Raw genomic sequence first — 21,954 nt, forward strand, 5'->3', positions numbered from 1 at the left:
ATTTTTGTCTCATGAGATCGTGTAAAACCACGATCTCTCCATAATTACTGGCAGATTTGTTTGCTGGCCCTGGAACTTCCATACGTCTGATTTTAAGAGCGAACTTCACTCGAATAATCCACCCATAAGCAATTAACTCGACAATGTGACTGAATTATTCACTCCATCCGAGCTGAGATCCACTCTAGAGCAGTACCTAATGAGTAAAAAAAACCTGTTCCTTGTTTGAATGTTTTAAATGTCTTTGGGAAACAGAAAATGTTGTATATTGTTTCCAGAAACATGATATTTGTCTGCAGTTGGCGTGTCGATTGTATGCAAACTGCTTGTGATCTGTATGCATACGGTTGGCATACACTATTATAACTCACTATGAAATTTCCCCACAATTATATTCAAAAAGTCTCTAAACGTCCCGCATATGAATGATGAGTAATTGAGAAACCGTCTGCATTCAATGTGCATACAATAATGAAAACAAATTTGGAAATTTGCTCGAGATTTGACTGGTAAACGATGTATCCTGACGTAACGTGGTATGTTTGTAAAACATTATCCTGATACTTCGGAGTTTGCATAACTATTTAATATCGATTGTAAATGTAGCCTATTGGAAAATGTCAACTAATGTATAATAAGGAGCATGTATGCTGGTCAAAAGATCCTGTAATTGTAATTACTGTATAATACATCTATGCAGCAGTGCTAACGATTCCAATTGGGCACGGCGTATAATCGTTACTGTATTTGAATAATTAAAGAGCCCAGTTACACTTTTTTCAAATTGTGACAAATGAGGCTTGCCGATTAGGCCCACGTAAATTTTATCAAATTCTAAAAAGAACACGAATTACGATTTATATTTTCTCTACAGTTTTTGGAATGTGACGACTAAAATATTAGGTGTTCAACAAGTACTTACAGCATTTCTTAGGAGAATCGTGGCTAAGTTTCATTGTTAAAGGGAAAGAAAAAAAAATAATTGCTAACCTAAAAAGTCGGGAAATGAAAAATACTGTCAAATTACATATTGTTTGTAATTTTCATGAATTAATAATTACTTGGGTTTGCAACAAAAAATTGTTTTTTTTTTTATGTTTATGTACAACATTTTACATGAAAGAATTAATCTACATACGACCTATTTTCTCTTGGTTATAAATGTGAACGTTTGTGTGTTTGTTTGTTTGTTTTTTTGAAGTTCGATCACACATTTGGCATGATGATAGCTCACATTCCCGATTAACATATAGGCATATTCTTATCTCAAAAATCCTTTCGGGCTCCGCCCCAGTGGCTCTGTAGTTCCCCATGTTAACCTTATGAGTATTCATATTTAAAGGGAATTAAAGGATTTTGTCAGCTGTTTCAACTAAAAAAGTTGGTTCTATGATATGAAAAAGCATTAAAAAGTTATAAGATTTACCAACAGGGTGCAGCACTATATTTTTTTGCATTTATGAAAACAGCTAATTTGAACTAAGCAGCAACAAAAAACTGTAATACGCAATGAGAACTAACTGTCAAAGTAGGATTGTTTACAGTTATGTTTATGTTTTTAATTTTATGAATAATTTGTGATATTTTGCGAATGTTTGATAACCTATTTTTCTCTATTGTTTAGGGGAAGTGGTAGAACATTATGGCTATGGTAGATGTGTAATACTATAGAATACTGTAAATTTAAAGAAGCAAATTTTATCAAACTATGTCCTCCCTCATTGCAAACGCAAAGCTTGAGTATAACTGCAATACGCATTTTTTACTTATATGCCAACCCCGTACGAAGGACGGGTACTCTGCTAGTTATTAAAATAAAATAAAAAAACATAAAAGTAGTTTTCTTCAGTTGTCATCCGGAGTAGGGAACACTGTAGTAGTGGACAAAGTGAAAATAATGTACTACCTTGCCTACTTCTTGTCCCCGCTCCAGATGACAACTGAACAAAATATCAAGCACCGTGTGGAAAAATTAAAATGTTGAGAAATCAGCTGTTTTACAAACTAATTCTAGTGAACAAAATGTCACTTTGTACGACATCTTAGGACTCTTTTTTACAGATGTGGAATCTTATATTTTAAGATACAAGAATAGCTGATGAATAGCTGTGGATAAACTAAAGCTGCCTATAGACATGGAGACATATATAGACATATATAGGTGATAAAAACTACTAAAATAACCTTAAATAGCCTCCCAAACTAGTTAATCTTCTATCGCGTATTAAAGGGGTTCAATCGCATTTAAATCGTGCGATACAATTAACCACCAAAGTTTAAATTTGTCATCTCACAGCACAGCTGGGTCTTTACGTGGTGGGTTGAGCAAAGACAACTTGTAGAGATTGACTATGAATGAAACTAACTGTGAGTCCAGTCCTACCGCTACACGCTCTGTACCACTACTACTTCTATAGACACAACCTACCACAATACCACGCTACTCACACTCACCTCAACTCTCTATAAATTAGATCATTTTTAGTAATCCATTTCTATTATGATTTAAGGTGTGTTTAGATTAGATCCCAATCTTCAAAATTTGTTCGGCTCAATATTAATTTGTTTTCATTTGGCTAAGGCTTTTAAATGTATAAAAGATCTTTATGTTTTTAAGTTTCGTCTCTTCAAAGTTAACACTAGAAAGGTCAAATTTAGCTCGTAAATGGGTTTTGTCACGTCCAAATTAAAACGCTTGTCGTTGAACGAATTCTTCAACTACGACCTGCATGACAAGAGGAGTCAGATGTGCTACTAAAAGTCTTCAGGGGCTGCATCATATAGGAGGATGAAGGGACAATAAGGCCTGTCAGAGAGAAAACCAACCGGAACATATTGCATATCCTTTAAGTTTATAGAACACTGCTCTTAAAAGTGTAGGCTTTGATTATTGCATAAAACAACAATATACTAATGAGCTTTCAAACGCCATAAGTAGTCAACATGCTTAAAACGTCGAGGTCTTGAAGACAAAAAAGGATCCAGAACTTGCACAAAGTTATTGCCAACACCTTCCATCTGGCTCAGAGTTACAGCACAAGCTATAGAGGAAACCAACATTACATTCTATATTCTCTGTGGTTATAGCCTATTTCTCTTTCAGTAATCCGTTGTAGGGATGCCAAAACGTGTTAAATAGTGCATAGCCTTACCTAATTTTGCATGAGTTGTCTGGTAAATGTTTGCAAATTGAGGTAGATTTATCCACCCCCTCCCGAAAACAGCAATCGTCTAAGGTCACAAAATCAATTTTAGAGTCTGATTATTAATCATCGCACATACAGTACTCAACCAATACGACCTGAGTGACGTTTTGGATTAATTTGTTGACAGAAATAATTATTCTTTTTCCGGTGCAACAATAGCAGTAGGTGGAATACATCTTCCCATTGCGCAGCAGATATGTACCGATGTTGGTAGGTGTAATGCCTATTAGGGAAAATGGGGACAGATCCTGGATCAATCTTGTGACTGTGGAGCTGAGGCTCATACGATGAGTAATATTGTACCTCACGTCTTCACGACTTAGATAAAGTATCACTAACTCGGATCTGAATCTGGCTTTGTAACAATGGAACAGATGCGTCTGTAAACGGTTTTATCATTTCTGTTTTCAGGTATTACATTTTTGACACTGTCCACTTGTTCATAGATACTTCGGATTTAGTTAGAGACTGATATTTAATGTTTATACTTGTGTTAAAATGAAGTATGGTACAGTGCCCAGTGTAACAAGTGGTGTCAGCGCCTTACCTGCAACGTAGGCAATGTGAGTGCATTGTGCATATTGCCTATCTACCCCTTTCACCGCAGTAATCAACTGTTACTTACAACCATGTTTGCTATCATATAAAGTAACGGCTTTTCTTACTATGGATGTTGTTACAAAAAATTAACCTAGTATTTGGGTGTGTAATTTTTTTGCAAGATTATCATCTTGATCATTATTTTTAACGCACTATAAAATGAAAACTTTGATGTTATAATATTTTACAAGACAGAGATCAGCAGTTGTATTCAAAACATCAATAGACAATTTTTCCGTCACGCTTGGTAAGCACGGTTTGTAATACAATTGTGTATTTGTTAGAGAAACTACTGGGAAACTGGGTACCTCTTTATGTAAATTAATAGAATTTGGTACATTCAATGAACAACAACTATTATAGGGAATAGTTTATTGTTATATACCCCTGTATATGTGTCAACAACAGATAAGATACTTCGTCATTTTACGAGTAATTTTGGACTCAAGCATGTTCAGGAGTTGAGATTGAGTTAATCGGAGTCTGTTAATAAATTGAATGTTTGATTTACAATATAGTATGTGCCTGTAGTTATTTTATATAAGTTTGAATAAGTTTTTAGCATTTACAAAGATCAAAGAGTATCAACGTCTTAAAGCAGCCTCCTTGGGTTCTCCGGTTTCTGGAGTATCACTGACCAACCAACCAAGCAAGGATAGTGATCAACTTGCAAACACATAACTACATTTTTGGTCAGGATAGATTATGGGTAAATTGACTATTATGTGACTCGATCTTTTATTTTTATTTTGTTTAATTCTAGCGATCACTTAGCATGAAATGGTTAAAAGAGTATAGAAATAGATATTCATTGAAGTCTTAAGGAATTTTGAAGTTACATTTATCCACATCAAGTAGTACCTGTGTACAAGAAAGGTGACAGGTCTCAACTACAGAACTATCAGCCAGTATCCATTGTACCTATTTTTTCTAAACTTTTCGAATCCCTTCTACATTTATAACTTGACTTGCATTTTGAATTAAATGGTCTTCTTAGTCATTTATCACATTTTAACTTACACTAAATTACAAATTACTGATTTCAATAAAAATAATAATAATAAAAAACATTCCATAGCCACAATTCAACATAGCCACAATTCAAGAGGAAAAAAACAAATTTACCTTCCACAGCACTACTTAGCAAAAACAGGAAACTGCTTCAAAGTTGACTACTTGAGATTTTTCAATAAACTGCCTGACACTGCCCGATTAGTTTCTATGAGATGATTTCAAATTAGATTATCTGAGAGGCTTGTTCCAATCAATTTCTTACAATAGGCGAACTTGTATTATGTCCTCTGATAACTAACTTTAAGATTTAATTTTATGTTATTGCCTGTTATTGATATCATAGTTCACCTCTGTATATTTAATGTTAAATAATTAGAAGTTTGTATTTATTAGAATCAGTTGTTGACTATGCTAATGTCTGTAATACATGGATCAACGGCAATACAGATTCTTGATTTCTTTACGTAAATATTGAAACCCTATGAATGTCCTTGTTCAACATTTAACCATCGTAACGTCTAACTAGCTACAAATCTAATAATTCAGTACAATATTTGTTGTATTCGCCAGTGAGACAACACCGATTCATCTCAGCCGCAGATGCTAAATAAATGCAACATTGTAGCGTCTGTCGGAGGACGGAGGAGTCAAGTGGTTTGTCTGATGCTGTATTGCCATTGCCGCTCAGTCACTCCCCTCCACTGCTCTTTGGGTCAGTGTGTCTGCCAGGCCGGTTTGTACAGTTGATGGAGGGAGGAGGGGGTTGCATAAAATCTTCCAGAACTTGTCACCGTTTCGCACATCCCGGTTCAGTCGAGGCGGAAGTGTAAGCGGACAGCTCGCCGGTTCCTATATTGAAACCGATGGTCTAAATTCAGCCTACCATCGTCGTTGAATACTGAGGAGACGTTCAGCTGTAGCCGGTATTCATTCAAAGAGAGCTTAGTCAGGGGTGCCCACAAGGGGGGGCTGTGACGCAGACTGCGTCATTGAAATTTTAGGGGGGGGTTGCAAAAATTCAAATGGGGGGGGGCTAAAGTTCATTGAAACAGTGTTTAACGTGACGACAATCAAAAATATATTACGAAATTTCCAGATGGAAAGTAGATTAATTAATAACAATATTTATATTATTGAATTCAATTAGTTAAAATAGGATTTTAGGATAGTTTAGGATTCATGTAGGAAGTTATTATTCAAGATTATCAAGACGTGAGATCTAAGAGGGAGCGCACGGGATGACTCAACTGCTGTGATAGATAAAAGATTACGTGTGACAGACACGTCCAGCTACACCGCGACTCAGCACAGAACGCTTTGTTGACATAAAGCTCGTTAAAATACAAACAAGTAGCATAGGCTACAATACTTTACACTATTGTGTAGATACTCGATTACCTGAGTTAATAGGGAGGGGGGTAATGAAAAATACGGTTGATCCAATATAGTATAAAAAGAGATGACAAACCCATTAAAACGCTGTAAACAGCCATTAACGTCACGATTTGCATTTTTGTAAACGAAATTCAATATTGCACAATCATTATTTATTGTGCAATTACATTATTATTATACATTTAAAATCATTTATTTTGGTTCAGTGTTCAGTTGTACAAACGGCAACGTTTAAAATTATAGCTAACTCAAACTCAACCAATAATAACTAGCCAAACACGGCGTTGCTATAGATAACGTAAATATTAAAGGAACCTTTAGAAAGTGTTATAAGCTACTGCTCATGAGGTGGTAAAGAGGTTTGTTACTTATGTGAATGTTGTATTTTATTTCTTGTATTGTATTTGAATAATGTGACTCAAGCCATGCATGTTACTGTGTTTTATACGGCAATAAAGAACTTTTGATTTGATTTGATTTGATAGACAGATAGGCTACCGATAGGTGCTGTATCACAGCATATGAATTTGATAGATAAGTTAAAAAAAAGTGTAAAATTATATTTAGAGATAATAAAAACCCTTTAAAAAAAGAATGTAACTAGAACAATCTTGTTATTCTTTTTCTTTGTTCTTCTGTTCTTTATTAGGTTTCTCTTCAATTCATACACAAATTCAACAAGTCGCCATATTTTTAGGCCTACTCATTGCCCAATCACAACCTTACTAAAGTTACCATGGTTACTAATCACTCAATCACTAAGCATTATATCGTCATCATTCCCCAGCTGTTGTATCTGAAATCTGTTATAACATAGCGCACAGCAGACAGAAGTGTAAAACGGAGCAGACGATTGTTGGCGCAAGCGTTGTTTCCATTTCATTTTCATCAAATGAGCTGTGATGTTTCCAAAGGGAGGGAGAGGGGGTCGTTATATCAAGAGAAAGACGCTGACAATTCGTTAAGCATATTTTACAAACGCTATATAGATATTCTGGCAATTAAAAATTCCTTAAATTGAGGTGACTTATAAAGCTCTAATTTTTTTATATAGAAAGATAAGTTTTCCAGTCCTGTACAACACTGAATTGCGGTCTTTTCCAGGTAATCAAAATTCAAATACAACTTGATACACACAGAATCTCCGGTTCCCGACCTGGATGATAGCTAGTTATTTAATTTAATTTACAGTTACATATTACCCGTGATAAATCAAACCCGTTATGCAAGCCAAAGCCACACGGTTATTAATCTCACTTATGGTTTTGAATTTGCTTACAAACGTGATCAGAAATGGTTAGGGCCTATACAGTATTTGTAAACAACATTTATGTAAACATTTCAGTGACAGCTAGAAAAAGGAATCTTTATCAAAACAGCTGTTCGTAATTTCATATATGACGTGTTCTCTTAATAGATTATTAGTATTTAATAAATGACGTATGTAGTAAACATGGAGAAAAACTAGAAAAATCACACCAAATTGGGTTTTTGATCGTCCGTTATTTTATTTCCAAAATAGTGAGGCCATATTTTAATGGCTAAGGACACTCTCGCCAATCCTGTGAATACAATTAAACCATTAGAATCATAATCGGTACTCTAGTTTTTTTTAGAGTAGACTGCGTAAGATGCCTTCCGGGCCATGGCAGCCGAACATAAATTGAGATAACGTAAAATAACCCAAAACGAGCTGTTGGCCCGTCCTACGTACGGGAATCGAGTAGTCCATTAAAATTGTATATAGTAAGTCTATTACTAATTCAAGCATAGTTTAATCAGCTCAAGATTTATAGTAAAGAAAAAGCTGCCAAGATGAATTAAAACATGTTTTCATTGTTATTTTCCCAACTTTTCATAAAAATGTCGAGTAGTAAAATAATTTTCATAAGCTTTCTTTTGAAGATTCGTGAGCTTTGATTAGTATACAGCAATGGTTATAGAATCTTACTTATTTCCTATAATCAATGACAAAATCACAGAGTAAATAAACTAACCTAATAGTTTTATAGAATATTTTTATATCCATCCAGCTGGTAGTTATAACAAATTATATTGCACTAAAACAAACTAAATATTTTAAAGACTGCTCAAAAAATAAATTAAAACATCTAGTATTTTAATATGTGTATTTAAATAAACTCTCATTCTCTTACCGAATAAATGAACGTATCAATGATTGAAAGCATTACACATATTAAAAATAAGTCAATTCTACGTATGTCATTTCATTTTCATCCAAAGGCTGAATTTGTGTCGAAAGCGCTGAATGTTTACAGCTGTTGCAAATGATATTATGTCAAAAGCTAGAGTAGAATGTTAGCGTCGGCTGCTAGACTTTTTAAAATTTTAAACTAAATTACTAAAAAACTGAAACCCTAAACTAAAATTATGGCTTCGACATTCCCTAGTTCTCAAAATTATCTTTCTTTCAACACAAAAATCATGAAAATTCGTCAAGTGGTTGATTCAGAATCGTGAAATAAAAAAACCCTGCCACTTTTAATATATAAGATATGTATCATTCTGAGCAATGTACAGACAAAACTATAACTTTATTTATATAGATAACTGGGTTTTCAAATAGTGCTGGGCGGGGGAATTATGTTTCTCATTTGTTGTGTACCTCTTTTTTTGGTGGGGGGGGCTGTCGCTCAATTGGGGGGGGGGTGCGTCAGGAGTCTAGGGGGGGATGGGCACCCCTGGCTTAGTTGAGTAGAATGAAACAACCATGGAGCAAGCTTCTATCAAATCTCTTTAGGCTCGCTTAGCTCTTTACACTGCAGTAGTTTATGTGACATGACATGATGCTGTAGTTAACACGATCTATTAATTGGGTTCTTACGGCGTGCTTCAGTGGTTAGGTTAAGTTGGTTTGGTTTTGTTGTTGGTTTTGTTGCAAAGTAACAAATTTACAACAATGAAAACTGCACACTTGTATTCTTTGTTAAAAAGTCAAATGTACAAATACGTCAACTTAGATAAAATTATATCGTCCTCTATTTTTTTTTCTTCTTTTTTTTTCAAAAACACCTTGCGTTCAGAAAAATGTAAATGTTGTAAATGTCATTTTTGTCCTCTAAGCCAATTAATTCGTTTTTAAGTGGACATTATCAAAAGATTGGAGAATAAGTTTAAATCTGTAGTCTACTGTGCTAAACCCAAGTGGTTTTTTTATTAATTACTGGATGCTACACAATTCTGACTGTATTACTTGCATTAGAAGATTATATTACATCTTATCTGCAAGGCATACAATGTAATCGTAGTATTTATATCGTCTATCTACCCCTGACGCAAACATAATCATCCGTGTAAATGTATTTCCAATACTTGTTAACGTGGTTAGGCATTGCTTTGAATACTTCAATACTTTTAATACTTTTCTTTGAAATGGCGACCATACAAAGTAGGTATTTTAAGCCAAGTAAGAATGGAGATGAGTGTATAATGAGTGGCGCGATCTTAAATGTATACTACACAGCAGTGCACGGATATTCAAATCTTATACCTTTGGTGTTACATTATCAGTGGCCACTGATAGCTAAGCAGGTTTTGGCCTTTCTAACGATACCCCTCCAATCTTCCTTATACTCGGCTACTACAGCTGTTGTCCCCCGTATTTGGTACTTGGCAATTCCATCTCATGGTCGTCTTATAGAATATGTATGTGCACATTTTACCAAATACTAGAGGTACTAACCCGCCTGTTATGTCAGTTTTACTTGTAGTGATTCATTTGTCGCAAGAGTTCTATTATTCGCATCTAAGGAGTTAGAGTCTATTGCTATGATTTGGTCTTACATCTTCAGTGCAAGTTAACTAACGAACTATGTTTTGCAGGGTCGTGGAGGATGCTCTTTCGCCGCGCACTGGTCCTCATCTGTCTTCTCGCCTCTTGTGTGAGTACAGCTTCTTCTAGTCACACATAGTATATACAGGGTGGCTGAAAAGTAACTTGAACCCCCTTTAACTTTTTAACTATTTGAGATATTTGAAATCTGTTTGCGGCAACCTTCTTAGATATGAGAGGCTACAATAATTATGGTCAATTTTAAAAATTTTGCTCTTAGGGGTAGTGGGGGTAGGGGGTAGCTCAAAAATTTCAAATGACAAGTGTAGTCGAATTTGATATCATCTTATAGGTCTTGACGAAACATAAACATTGACATAAAGAAAACCAAAATCGGCCCACTAATAACAAAATGGTGCCCTAAAACGTTTCAAATCCAAATAACCATGAGGGTTATTTATTTGTGGGTTATTTATTAAGGGTGGCTGAAAATTAACTTGCACCCCCTTTAACTTTTTAACTATTTGAGATATTTGAAATCGGTTTGCGGCAACTTGTTTGGATATAAAAGGCTACAATAATTATGGTAAGTTTTGAAAATTTTGCCCTTAGGGGTAGTTAGGGTTGGGGGTAGCTCAACAATTTCAAATAGCAATTATAGTCGAGTTTGGTATCATTTTACAGGTCTTGGCGAAACATAACAATTCACATGAAGGTAATAGAAATCGGAGCATTAATAACAAAATGGCAGTTCAAAATTACTTTTAATGACCATTGTCTTAAATCATTTTTAAATGTTATTTTGTTATTAATGATCCGACTTCTATTTTATTTATGTTAATTTTTATGTTTCGTCAAGACCTGTAAAATGATACCAAACTCGACTATACTTGCTATTTGAAATTTTTGAGCTACCCCCAACCCCCACTCCCCCTAAAGGCAAAATTTGCAAAACTGACCATAATTATTGTAGCCCTTTATATCCAAACAAGTTGCCGAAACCGATTTCAAATATCTCAAATAGTTAAAAAGTTAAAGGGGGTGCAAGTTAATTTTCAGCCACCCTGTATAGTTAGTAGATACCAATAAGTATGGTCCATTGGTCTAATCCAGTAATCATGATACCACATTATTGGTTGTGGTACAATGTACAACCGGATTTGCAGTCTTGGCTAAAAACATCACGAAATAGGTTTACAAATTCGGTCACTTAATGCCCCAAGTTTACAGAAGGTTATAGGTAAGGCAATTAAAGTAAATAACTGTATGGACTTATACTTCTATACAACATGATATTTCCCAATTAAGTTACATCACACTTACAATGTATGTAAAATACCCATTAGGAATTTAGGGACTTGTTTAGGGAATTTTCAACCTGAGGGATATACCTTTCTCCCTAACGGTAATTTTTATTTTTAGATAAGTCTATCCATATTTGTAAGTTTTATTTCAAATTCTAATCAATGTTTTTTACATATTTACATTGGACGCAAAACAAGACATAGGACCCCCGAACACACCCGAACACACCCGAACTGGCCTACACGCACATAAACTATGAAATAGCTCTTTTTCACCAAACCTGCGAATTGCCAGTCGATGGATTGAGTTCTTATTAGAACAGATTAAAAAAGAACAATTATCACACCTGGTTCGAGCCCATAAATAACGGCCACTAGGGGAGTATTTAGGTTTGTTGTTTAAGAAGATACAAAAATGTTTTATCACAATATTCAAAGTCAGTATTGTACAAGGAATTTTGGAATGGTTTATCAGCTTTTGTATTATATTTTAAAGCTGTGCATATATTAATACAGCTATAATGGATAGCCTTTATATTTAATTAATTTCCTATAACTCTTTAGAATAACATGGGGTAAAAGATAACTAACATGCTTATTGTTCAAATTAATGTTATATACTTAATTGATTTTCATATTGATTTGGTAGTTTAGATAACAGAACTATAATAAAAACTAAACTAGAATGAAATTACTAAAACAAAACTAATGGTTTTATTTTCCTTCCTCGAAAAAATGCGCTTGTATTACTTTTCCTTTCTAAGTTAAATTTAATAACAACAAAACGTTATTTGTACTCTCAAAATTTTCTACATGAAATTTGGAGTACGCAAAACCTTGTTGAATCGGAATGGATCGCAAACTCATTTAAACGGATACTATATCAAATGCATATCATCTTTGACTATTCCTCTGATGAACTGTTGTACTATTAGGTTATTATAAAAATGTTTAAACATCATTAATTACATGCTAAGAATACCAAAATTGATTCACTGTAAAATTAAAACAATAACTTAAATAAGTCATTCTTAAATTGCCTGAAAATGGTTTGAATATCTGACCATGTCTGCAAAATATTAGATAGGATATTAAATTATGTCTGGCATAAAAACTTAGCATAGGATTTTAACAGTTAACAGAAGCATTATAAGATACGACATATAAACTCAATAATTGTTTTTGTAGGATTTTAAATTACGTTCTCAAGAAAAACTCAATCTAGCTACCCTTAGGCATTGGTTGGTGACGAGTCTCTATTGCGAAACCGTTCATAATCAGTTTAGGGGTGTTTGGCGGCAACCCTCCGACAGGCTGCATGTGACTTGGAGTGGCAAATATGGTTGATAACATTTGTTTGGTTTTCAAACTCAAGGTAAAAGGGTGGTTTTGTCGAAAAGCGTGTCGACAGAAATGCCAATTACACAATACAAAAGGTTGTTTTGATGAAAAAGTATGTTGTAATACTGGTAACTATGAAATTTAAATATATATATATTTATATATATATATATAATATATATAATATATATAATATATATATTTATAATATATATTTATATATATAATATATATATATATATAAAGTTAAGATTTATATTTAATATTTTATATTATGGTAATATAGATTTTTTTACATATCCATCATTTGATCGGAATTTACACACTGGCTTGTACACGGTCCATTTCAATTTTAAATATTTACATGAGTTTTGTTGATTAAAATTATTTTGTAAGAAAGGGTTTTGAATAAAGAGAAAATACGTTGGAAAAGTGACCTCTAAGTTATACCTGATGACGGAAGTTCAGCTCCCTAAATGTAGTTGATTCAAGATACAATTTAACTGAAGATAGGGCTTAGTGTTCTGTATTTTTATATCGTACATCTAATAATTAACATGTATAAACACGTTTAGTTAAAACGGTTAAAACACACACATGCACAGTTTTACTATCAGCTGTTCAATAGTTCAGGACCTTTATTGATGGAGTTAGCAAATACAAAGTATTTGCGAATATATGAGTTATAATTACAACAATTAACACTACTAGCAATAACTTTCAAGGAACTGAACTTTAATATATCGTGAATATTACAGGTAGTTCTGACTTCAAATATTGTTTTCAGAATTTAAAACTATAATACACCACCAGAATTTAACTAATAGTCAAGTAAACCATTTCATTTCAACATTACATTTCAATGTCTTTTTGCTAGTTTTAACTGATGTAATCTACGAGATATTTATGGCATCAAAATCATTTTTAACTACAAAATAAATATGTAATATTACAACTAAGAACTAAACATGCATCTTTAAAAGAAATGGCAATTTATATTTTAATGCATTTTAAAAGAGTTTACACATGTATAATTTAGCATATGTTTAACTATTAAAAATTTATGAGCGTGATACACCCGTTTTCAGCAATAATTTCATATTACTCAGTTTATAATTCAATTCAAGCACAACTAAATTTAAAGCACAACGGGGGACAGTTTTTAGGCAAACATGGCTCGTAGAAACACTAGAAAGCCTCATTGAAATTCAATGCAAAGTTGTTTGTACAATCAGAGGCTGTTAGACAAACCAACTAGACTCAAACTGTAGGAGCCTCGGGACACGTCTACTAGTCACGACGGGATAGGAAATGAGGGCTTTAGACACGCGTATACAAACACAAACACACACACACACACACACACACTGACACTGATGACACACGAACAGTTTGATCAATTAGCATTGCAAGTATGTCAGCGTCCTATTGAACAACGTGCCGCTATGATGACAGAGTAACACAAAGATACATGAACGATTTAATCAGAAGTGGTGGTGGTGTGGATTTTTGTATTGGTGACTGAATAAAACACAAAAATAGTGATAGGTGTTTTCATTAGCATTATCAATCATCAGTTGAGATGGAAATGCCACCTTAGTAGCCCAAGGTGGAACAATGTTTTGGCATGGGGAAATGCCCATTAGGAGTAAGTTTAAAATCTTATAGGTAAGCATAGGTTGATCTGTTCATCAAATTAAAGGTCTTGTTGAACTAAAAACAATCGAGGTTGGTGCTCACTAAAATACGGAAGAAAATCATAAACGTAAACATAAAATGCACATCCAATTAAAGGTAGAATACAATGCCGCAAATTTGAGCTCAAAATAACAACTGAGTAAAAAATGGCAGCCGTTAAAGATTCAAAATGACAGATTCAAGAAATCTTTGAACGGATGCCCTTTTGACTCAGTTGTAAATTTGGGTCGCCGAAATTTTATCCCCCTGGAATTTTACCCCCTGGGCAAAGCTGACGTCACTATGACGTAGTAACTTGAGCGCTCAAAAGTTTGGTCGCGGGCGGAATTTTACCCCCGCGGATTTGGAAGTCTAATGAAAATAGAGTGTGATTAATTCAATTAGCAATAAAAACCGGAATTTTAGCCCCTGTCCATATAACTAACGTTTATACAACTGAAGATGTACAGGCCGGATTTTTACCCCCGGAATTTTAGCCCCCGGAATTTTAACCCCGGATTTCTACCCCCCGGAATTTTACCCCCTGGCCGGATATAAAAATTATTAAGAATGATTGATTTTCCTTTGTCTGTTTTTATTTAATTCTTAACATTTTATAATTAAGTAGCCTATCTTTATTTATTTATTTTTATTAAATCTCAACTAAGTAATCAAAATTCGCTGTTTAATTTTGATGTCCAGGATTTGCGTTTGGGGCTAACAGTTGGTTAGTAAGTATGTAAAATAAACTGAGTATCTCATTTAAATGATAATCGGGTGAACATTTCTTCGTAAAAAAGCAATAAGACATATTTTGTTATTGTTACAATACAAACGAAAAACATTGTTTTACTACGGTTGTATAATAAATCGTTAAAGAAATCTTCGAATCAATTGCAATTCAGATGTTTGTTTATGTGTCATATAACCAACAGTTGGCTTCAAAGATCGAATCCTGATACTAGAATCTCAAAATTAAAATTAAAAACCTGTTCGATTAGTTGGCCTCATGAAGGGGGTACAATTCCGGCCCGTACACTCTAGTTTTTTATAAGTTGACGTGTTCTGATTAAATTCACAACCGTGAAAATATACGTTCAATTCCGCGTTTAATCCATCGAACTGATGTCGCAAAACTCAAAAGTTCGCGGCCGGATTTTTACAATTCATTTTTATAGCCCCAGGATTGCGTTTTATGACTAATTATGGTTAAAGACGTAACTTGTCAGACAATCCTTGACATGTTTTGTAGTGTCGAAAATAACTTGCTACATGTTTCGGTGGTTCTTTAATTCCACCATCGTCAGGTGTCTACTTTCAGTCCTGCCCGCGGCAATGTACGTGAATAAGTTGATAGGCCTATCTGTTACCGTATTTAATCGTTTCGTGTTTTGTGGTTTGTGTAAAATGTGTGTAACAACTCTGACGACACCTGAAGAAATGGATCCTTTTGTGTGCCTGACGATGGTGGAATTAAAGAACCGCCGAAACATGTAGCAAGTTATTTTCGACACTACAAAACATGTTAAGGATTGTCTGACAAGGTACGTCTTTAACCATAATTAGTACGAATTTTACCTCCTGGTTTGTGACGTCACGTTCACCCAGGGGGTAAAATTCCAGGGGGATAAAAATCCGCTACCCCGTAAACTTAACTTTCATTTGATGTACATATCAACCTTTGCTTACCTTTAAGATTTTCAACTTTCTCCCTATGGGCCGTCCCCCATAAGGGACATTATATCTCAATGTATACAAAAAAAGTAGTTTACTATTATCAGTAATGACTAACTAAATTTAATTGTGATATCTCTTTTCGTTTTAAAGTTATAAAGTCGTCCTAATACTTAATCGTCACCCGGTATTAGAAGAAGACTAGAGGACCCATGTTGCTCCGCAGCGTTGAAATAAATATCATATCCGAGAAATAATCAAATTTATGATATTTGATTGAGTAACACTCAACTCAGTATCTTGAAGTAACTGGTTCAAACGATCAATAGCTCAAATTAAAGCTGATTATTTTGAGTATAAAACACATAAAAAACATAAATAATACTTACTTAAATAATACATAAATAATAAATAAAACTAATATCTACAGGTCCTAATATTCCGTTTAAGTTAACAAGGATTCCTTGGTCTTTATTTGGTTCCTTCTAGTACTATTTTAACATCATCTGGCCGCTTTTACCTTCTAAAAGCAACATAAAGTTGACCATGGTTTAACAGTGGTTTTTTTTTTCAATAAAAGCCAACTTTTGTGAAGGTTTGGCCTTGCACTTTATTTATAGTAATAGTGAAAGCTAATCGCAATGGGAATTGAATCCTTGTAAACTTAAACGGAATATTAGGATCTGTAGATATTAGTTTTATTTTTGGCATGAAAAATATGTTCCCTTTGCCTACTCCAGTAATTACTTCTAACTTTACACTTTCTTCAGACAAACCTAACACAACCAATTGTACTCCATTTAACTAATCCAGACCCTTAAAATTGGGAAAACATTTAATTCAGCTTTATGTAGTAACATATGTAGTTCACATATTACAGTACATATTACATACTAGCTGTTGTACCCGTGCTTTGCAACGGGAAGAGGACACCGAATAGAAACATTTTAATCTTTACATATGTTGTATATAATAGTTACACATCTACCAACGCTTTTAGAAACAAAATTCAACTTTTATAGCCTTGATAGAAACGTTTAAGTTATAACTTTTAAATCTGGTATGTAGTGGATACCACCATTTTGGTTTTGATTAATTTTAAATCTTGTGTTGGCTGATATGAGAAAAACTGACCAAATCTTCGAATAAAACTTTGACATACATGATTTTACATCATCTCCCTTAATTACATATCTTTTAATTCATTATTGACATTTTAAATTTCAATTTTAAAGTTGCAAAAGTACTCATTATTAAATTTAAATGAACATTTTTTTTATTTCACTCTTCTTTATATTAAATCACAAATCCTTCCATCTTCAGTTTCTTCACTCACAATAAATCATTATCAAAACTAAGTCAGCTGTTGTAAACTTTAGAAATATTGCTGTGCCTTATCAATACAGTCTTTTGAAATATTAAATAACCTACATCTATAGGTACTATAAAAAGTTTTAAACATATAATTTAGCATTAAAGACAGCAGACAAAACTAATATGATTATCAAAGCATCAAGGACAAAAAAATGTATAAGCAAATGCAGTATATGTTTCATTGCATCTGTGATTCTACTCTAAAAAAATATCAACAAACAACTTAATATACAAACCAGTTCTTTTAATCAGTTCCATCGTCCATTGCCTTTACATTTTCACACTTACCATTAAGTAAACATAGTAACAGATATTTCATTGATTTTAGAAACAAAAGAACACTGTGTACTGCTTAGTTTTATGATATTTTCCTTGGTTTAATTTAATCAGTGGTATGGCAAAACACAAATAATAAATGTATCAAATATAATAAATGTGAACTGAAAGCTATGTTAAGATAAAATAAGAGTATTTTGTATTACTATTGATAATTAAATATAGTTAGACATATCCAACAGATATTAGAAAACAAAAATCAACGATGTACAATTTAGTTATTGATGATATCCTTTAGTTTAATTTAAGGTTTAGCAAAACACAATAACTTAATTTACCTAAATATACATATAAAAAACAATGTGATGTGCAAGTTGTGTTAAGTTAATCTAACAAATGTTAAGCAGTTCGAATTTATTTAAATCAGCCTCCAAATTCATACAAAACATCTATCCATTGTAATTTTCATACTGTTTCCATGAAAACATATCAATAACATTATTTTCATAACTTAGACGCTTAAAAAAATCCAAAGCAGAGCCGGAGTTGATACAGCAACGGTTATAGAATCTTTTTTTTCTATAATCATTGACATAGTTTTATAACAAATAATCTATGATAAAAGGTTAGATTAAAATAAACCTACCTCATAGTTATGGAAAATATTATATTTAATTTCTTTGTATCAGCTGTCTGAAATTGTGAAATATGCAGTTTAGCAGTTCTTCTTGTTTACATTTAAATGTAAAAGCAAATGTAAACAAACATTGTTAGTGATCTAATCGCAGCCATGGAGACCAATCAATATATACTTTTAAAATGTTCACCTCAGTACTTTTAAAGCCAAAGGGACAAAGCCTACGGTCAGTATCGAAATGTGAATAATCCTATAAGGGTCGTTGGAATGGTAGCTATATTTTTGTAAAATGTAAGCCCAGTTGATTCGAATAGTTTTTGTACCTATTAGTAACACACATACAGACAGACACCATTAGATTTTTATATAATAGTATAGATTACCATATGATTTAAATATAGTAAAACAACATGTTTTAAAGTAAACAAAGCAGACATGACCTAGATTCCCATGCTATTTAAATGTGAATTATTTTATTCCGTAACAACCTTTTGGTGCACATTTAAGAAAAATGAATAATTTTCGCCAAAATTTCATGCCCAGATCTTTGAAATGAGACCTCTCCCAGCTTTCTACGGCCTCCCGTTCGCTCACAATTTCATGGTAAAATTTTGGGCTTACGGAATTAGATATAGAATGGAGTAAGATAATCTGTGTAGATTTTTTACTGACCAAGATCAGATGTTTCATGAGCCAGGATAATTATTTAAAGCCGAGATCGAGGACAGCAGGGCCCAGTTTCGAGCCATCAAAAAGCTACTGACTTTTCTCAGGGTCGATCCGGCAATCTTCTGTTTGTTAGGTGAACACTATAATCCTTCAAATACCGAGCAAGCTATTTCGGTCCATCTAATTATGACAGTGTATGATTATATTACGAGGAAGTGAGGCACTGTGATGATTACTGAAACAAACACAGATACACAAAGAGTTTGATGTTTATCAATATTGCAAGTATGTCAGCGTCCCAGTGTAACATGTATACTCTGATAGCTGAATAAGAAAAGCAGGCACGAACAGAATGGCTGATGCTTTTGCTCATTAACATTAGTGTGATTCCAACAAAACATAGGCGAGTAGCCGCTAGGTAATCAGAGAGTGGCTGGTTTTATCCTAAGTTAAGCCAGTTTTTGATGATTCGAAACTAGACCCAGCTGTCCCATCTGTAACATTGGGATTCTATAAACCTGATAAATGGTCTTGGATGAAAAGATTTGTCTTATGAAGCATCAAAGATACACGAGACATATCGCTCCACTCAACAAATACGCTCCATTGTGTTTCAGTCTCAATTGAATGATAGGTATGATGATGATGATTATGATAACATTGAAGTATGTTAGTTTCCAACTGTAAAACGTGTGAATTAAGGCACTTTGATGATTTGTGATTCTTATAACTGCATAATGACCCTTACAGTAATTTAAAAAGCTCGCTCTCCTTTTTTTAAATCCTGTACATTTAGGAGCGTTTAGCGAATTTTCTCTATAGGGAATAAACTATTGTCTATACTCGGGACCGATTTACGTATTTGTTTAGATATCCTCAAAGGTCACACACTATTCGTTCATATTCTATATAAGTCAGTAAGATTGGTAACTCGAGTAAATATAGTCCGATTGTGTTTAAATCTGGTACAAACGTGTAAATCTACGTTTATCAGCACAAGTTCGTGAACAAACATGATTGGTTTATGGACACGAAATTTTCAGGAGTGACAGCCCAATCAGGCAAATGGAAATCACCCAGCCTACAGGTTTTCTGCAGTGGGGGTATTTAGTCCCTTTTAAACACATGTGTTATGTTTGTAAAATTTTTCTCTGTTGACAAATTTAAGGGAAGAGTAAAGATGGTTTTCTGGTGCGGAATCTCCGACGGTTGACTGTAACGTACTATAACGTCATCATCCTTCATACTAATATTATGAATGTGAAAGTTTGTGCGTCTGTTTAATTGTTTGTTTGTATGTATGTTTGTTTGTTTGTTTGAAGTCCAGTCACGCATTAACTACTGGATGGATTGGGCTGGAATTTGGTATGATGATAGCTCACATTCCAGATTAACATATGGACATATTCTTATCTCAAAAATCCTTTCGGGCTCAGCCCCAGTGGCTCTAGAGTTTCCCATGTTAACCTTATGAGTATTCATATTGGAAAAGGAATAATTAAAGCATTTTGCCAGCTGTTTCAACGACACAAGTTGGTTTCGCCTTGAACAATACGATATTCAATAGCATTAAAAATTTATTAATTAGCAGCACTATTAATTCTTTTTGCATTTATGACAACACCTAATTTGAACCAAGCAGCAAAAAAGGTGTGAGAACTTTTATTTTTTCTATTGTTTAGGTGCAGTGGTAAAAAATGATGGCTATCGTAGATGTGCTGTACTATAGTATACCGTAAACCCAATTTTCTTAAAACGTATCCTCTCTCATTATAAACGCAAAGCACGAGTAAAACTGCAATAAGCATTTTATACTTATACGCCAACCCCGTACGAAGGACGGGTACTCTGCTGTCCATATATAAATCCCAAAGTACCAATGAACTTTTGAGGAAACTACAATTCACACCCCCATAAACCATATATGTACTTGAAATGTTACTCATGACGAGAAACCTTGTGCAAAACTATCCATTATTTCATAAATTGCCCTTTAAAGTCGTAATTCTTTTCTAAAGGGAACTTTCCATACACCTAATGTTACCTCATTTGTAAAAAAATACCTAAATACCTCAGCTGTACTTATTTGTATGTTATTCTTACTAATTATTACTTTTTTTAAATCAGGTGTGATTATTTGTTTGTATTGCTGTAGGCCTATTCTGTTTTGTTTATTTCAGCTTAACTTAACCTTAAAAATGTAATTTTAACACTAAGTGGAACTATATAAGTTAGTTATAATGTGTTTGATTTTTTTTAATGGAACGCATAGTGGCGTCACAACCCAATGTGGGTGGAAGACCGCTACATAACCGAGGAAGAGGACGAGTTATTTTAAGCTTAAGGAATCATAATCCAGAAGTCAGGGCTCCTTATTGAGCGAAGCTCTTATACGTCGACTCTTATGTATTTCATCATACGCAAACTCCTCCTAGACGGCTGAAGCAACCATTTTCAAATATTGCATGGCGTTAAAGACCAAATCGGTGAGTGTTAACATCTATATAGCGTAAACGAATTCTCTTAAGGAGTCCACCCCACAGGCTCTCAAAATTATAATTTAATCCTTATGGAAGCAGTATTTGACTATAAAACAAAGGCATAAGATTAGCTGTTGACTTAAAGGAATGATTGTAACTGTTATCACGGATAGTAGAACAGAAACCGTATGTATCATAAACATAAACAAATGACGTCACTAGCTCAAACCAATAATAACATTAACTAAACTTATGGTTTGGGCGTTTTTTGACATTTTCCATTTAAAAATAATAATACAAACCTGTTTCCTTTCGGGCTAGTGACGTCACTTGTTTATGATCAATACCCTTTCTGTTCTAATATTCATTCTGCGTTACTACTTCTTGGCTTCAGTTGACTAGGTATTAATATAAATGTTCCATTAGTTTTATCTTGCAAACTTAACATTGTAATGACTGTAGACAAAAAATCAGTAGTTATAAATTAGATTGCAAATACAACGTAATCAACCTA

General features: G+C 33.6%; 1 protein-coding gene across 1 annotated transcript in view; it reads left to right on the top strand.

Moving 5' to 3' along the window:
- Positions 1–21,954, top strand: part of LOC128990787 (uncharacterized) — a 72,868-nt gene that overhangs the window by 25,433 nt on the left and 25,481 nt on the right. The window contains exon 2 of the mRNA XM_054413367.1: positions 10,059–10,117. Coding sequence (XP_054269342.1) covers positions 10,070–10,117 — 48 coding nt within the window. The 5' untranslated portion in view covers positions 10,059–10,069. The remainder of the gene's footprint in view (positions 1–10,058; positions 10,118–21,954) is intronic.

This window comes from Macrosteles quadrilineatus, unplaced genomic scaffold (assembly GCF_028750875.1).
Source record: "Macrosteles quadrilineatus isolate MER2022 unplaced genomic scaffold, UCM_ALF_1.0 Scaffold_3__2_contigs__length_128488019, whole genome shotgun sequence".
Taxonomy (NCBI): domain Eukaryota; kingdom Metazoa; phylum Arthropoda; class Insecta; order Hemiptera; family Cicadellidae; genus Macrosteles; species Macrosteles quadrilineatus.